At 55.2% G+C, this 3,506-nt stretch overlaps 1 protein-coding gene across 1 annotated transcript; it reads left to right on the top strand.

The window, feature by feature from the left end:
- The first annotated feature begins 914 nt into the window (after positions 1-914).
- LOC111175424 (protein BEX1-like) lies at positions 915-2,100 on the top strand. Its single transcript, XM_022574989.2, has one exon. The coding sequence runs from the start codon at positions 1,140-1,142 to the stop codon at positions 1,539-1,541; it is 402 nt and encodes a 133-aa protein (XP_022430697.2). The 5' UTR covers positions 915-1,139; the 3' UTR covers positions 1,542-2,100.
- Positions 2,101-3,506: the final 1,406 nt, after the last annotated feature.

Here is a 3,506-nt window from a genome sequence, read left to right as displayed (position 1 = left end):
GTGGGGGAATGAATGGGTGCGTGTTTGGGTAGTGGGATAGAGCAGTGAATGAATGCATGTCTGGCTGGATTGAAGTTCCCGTCTGTGTCTCCCTGCTCTTCCCCTGGAATCTCCTCTTCCTCCCTGTGCTCATTGCCCCAGGGGAGGTATGTGACAGGCAGAACACAGAAGGCCTGCAAGCCTTCCTGGCCTTTGGTCTCCAAGTCTCTGAGCTTGTGGAATTGAGAGAGTTTACAGACGAAGTAAAGGGGAGAAGAGGGATCAACAGAGTATCTTGAAGAAACATAAAGGGGAGCAGAGGAGAAGCACAGCCAGTCCTGTATATCCTAAGCGGCTTTGCTGGGAGGTGATAAGAGCCTCAGGAGGAAGGGCTGTGGGGTGCAGCCAGGACACAGTGCCCTGGAGGTGGCCAGACATGCAGGGTCATGTCGGGGGGGGCCTCAGATGCAATCAGTGTGGGCCAATGCCTTGCCCCAACCCCGCAGCTTGACATCATGTGATCCCTGAAACGTGGACTGACCCCAGAAACATGGGGTAAGAAATTAGGTTATAGGAAACAAAGAAAGTGACGTTTCTTGCCCCCTTTACTCCCATGCTGGTTCCCGAGATTGACACCTGAGGTTTATACTTGACACTTACGAATGATTTAGATCAGAGGTGGGCAAGTGTTTTGTGTGGAGGGCCGTATAGTAAATAATCTCAGCTCTGCCGGCCATACAGTCTCCTTCACAACCGTTTAACTCTGCCACTGCAGGGAGAAAGCAAGCACAGACGTACGTAAATGAACAATGTGCTGTGTTCCACTAAAACTTCATTTATGGACACAAATTTGAATTTCATATAATTTTCATGTGTCTTAAAATATTCTTTTTTTGATTTTTTTTCCCAACCATTCAAAAATGTAAAAGAGGGCACACGCAACCGGCCCGCGCCAACTCGCGCATGTCCCGCGCTAGTGTTAGACACGGCCGTAGCTCCGTCGCTCGCTCCCTTCTCGGTCCCTGCTCCCGGTGGCCCTGAGGGAGTGCAGGCCGGGGTCGGCCCCCAAGAGTACGAGGCGCGGGGGCAGCAGCTCTGCGAGTGGGAGTGTCGCGCGGCGCACTTGCAGCAAAAATCAGGAGGAGCCGGAGACAGCGAGGATGGGCCCAGGAGCAATGATGTCCAAAGAGGAACAAGCAGTAAGAAATCTCTACATGGAAAATGCCAACCAGGAGAATGAAAACACTGATGAAAAGGGGCGAGATGCTAATAAAGGAGAGCCTTTCGCCCTCCCTTTGGAAGCTGGCGAATATTGTGTACCTAGAGGAAATCGTAGGTGGTTCCGTGTTAGGCAGCCCATCCTGCAGTGTAGATGGGACATGACTCAGAGGCTTGAAGAGCCACAGGCAAGGATGAGAGAAGAGAATATGGAAAGGGTTGGGGAGGAGGTGAGGCAGCTGAGGGAAAAGCTGAGGGAAAAGCAGTTGAGTCATAGTCTGCGGGCAGTTAGCACTGACCCCCCTCACCGTGACCATCATGATGAGTTTTGCCTTATGCCTTGAAACCTGATGTTTTCCCTGAAGTTAGTAGGGAGACACACCTGCTTCCTAAACTTACATGTTTGTGACATACCTTTGTTGTAAACCTTTTGGTGTTACTTGTTTCTTGTGGGTCTCCTGTTACCAGCTTCTAGTTGAATGTTGTGTTTCTGACCCAATCTGTAAGTTTCTGTCAGCAGGAGAGTTTTACCTATTGCATGGAGAGATGTTCTTTATATATTGTGAAGTTAATAAAGCAGTTTAAAAAAGAAAAAAAAATGTAAAAGACAATCTCCACTCACAGGCGGTGCCGGATTTGGCCCGTGGGCTGTAGTGTGCTGACTCTGACCCAGGTGACTGGGTGTGGGGAAGAGCTAGTCCATCAGCAAGTCAGTAGGGTAAACACACCTGGGCAGGGGGGCAGAGAGCACACTTGCCTGGGGGGACACAGCATGAACCTGTCTGGAAGGGGGACGCCCCTTCCTCTCTCCCTCTGCACCCCCCTCCCCTCAGCCCTGCTCTGGCTCCCCGGGCCCTTGTGCATTCTGCAGTTGTCCATGGCGCTTGCCTGCAAGAAGCTGGGCCCTCCGTGGGCGGGTGGCCGGGCAGCTGGACTCAGCAAGGCGGGCGGGCAGGCCATGTTCAGTCTCCGGGAAATGAGTGTGGACACGGCTTGGGCCCCGTGGGGCGGCCCACCCTGGTCTGCCCAGATCAGGTTCCCGGCGGCGTCTGAGCACTGTAAACACGGCGGCTGGACAGGCCACCTCTCCTGAGGCCCACTGAAGGCGGCCCTGCCCAGGGGGAAAGCAGGATTGGGGCTGACAATTTGACATAAACCACGGGGCAGTGTCCGGCGGCTGGGGAAGCCTCGAGACCCCCTCCCCAATGCTCCCACGCTCGCTCTCGAGGCAGCTGCTCCCAATTACCTTCTCCTGTGGAGCCAGGGGTCTTTGGAATGGGGAGGCTCCCAAGAGATCCCCTAGCTACCCCTCCTGGTAGAGGTAGGGAAACTGAGGCCCAGAGAGGAGCAGACACTTGCTTAAGGCCAGGCAGGGGCTAGAGGCTTGGTCACTGGCTTCCCAAGACAGGGCTCTGGATCCCTCTCAGGGTGACCTAGAGAAGAAAGTCTCCTGGGGGGCACCTGGGACCCTGTCCCTTAGCCTTCAGCTGCCCCCTGAGGGGAGGGAGGTTCCTTTGGACCCATCCAGAGCACTGGAGTGGGAGTCAGGGGCCTGATCATCAAGCCCAGCACTGACCCCTGAGGTTTAGAATGCTCACTTCCCGCTGAGGAAACAGACTAGGAGTGGTGAAATGACTTGCCCAAGGTCACCCAGCTAGTCAAAGAGAGAACCACAGTTCAAACCCTGGCCTGTCAGGTTTCTAAGTCTGTGCTCTTCATCGAGACACCTGGTTTCAGTCCCAGCCCTGGACTTGTGGGGCCCCAGGCAGGTCCATGCCCCTGGGCCGCTGTGGGTGGCCTCCAAGGGCTCTCCAGTCTCTTGGGATGCTGAGCCTGCTGCCCATCTGAGGATACCTCGGCTGTGGCTGAGCTGGTGGTCTGGATGCGCTTATGCATACCCCCACCCCTCACCTAGTCCCCTGACGTCGTGAGAATCTCATGCCTTGGGGCAGGTCTTCCTGCCCAGGACCAGGTAGACTGAAGCAGGGCAGGCCTCAGTTCTCTTTCCCGTCTTGCCCCAGGTCCAGTGACTGCCAAGGCACCTCTGTCACATACAGGCAAAGCAGACACGTGGGCAGGTGTGTTCCATGCATTTACACGCATAGGGGAGTGGACATGGGGAGTACAGGTGATGAACACCTACTGTGTGTCAGGCTGGTAAATGCTTAACTCATGCCGTTTCTCGTGCGTCTTGTAGCCGGGCAGCTGTTCCCATGGGAACCCACCCATGGGAGATGCAGGCATGCGCACGCCGACCTGAGTGTGCGATCAGGTGCACGGACACTCGCACGCACCAACACTCATAGCCG

Source organism: Delphinapterus leucas, chromosome 1 (genome assembly GCF_059928025.1).
Source record: "Delphinapterus leucas isolate spDelLeu-1000000601 "Yukka" chromosome 1, BTC_Dleu_Yukka2, whole genome shotgun sequence".
In the NCBI taxonomy this organism is placed as follows: domain Eukaryota; kingdom Metazoa; phylum Chordata; class Mammalia; order Artiodactyla; family Monodontidae; genus Delphinapterus; species Delphinapterus leucas.
The sequence above is the reverse complement of the archived record's forward strand: the minus strand, read 5'-3'. Positions and strand labels throughout refer to the sequence as shown.

What these genes read in the sequence shown, in the direction of transcription:
- LOC111175424 (XM_022574989.2), top strand. Translation starts at nt 1,140, where the DNA reads ATGGGCCCAGGAGCAATGATGTCCAAAGAGGAACAAGCAGTAAGAAAT.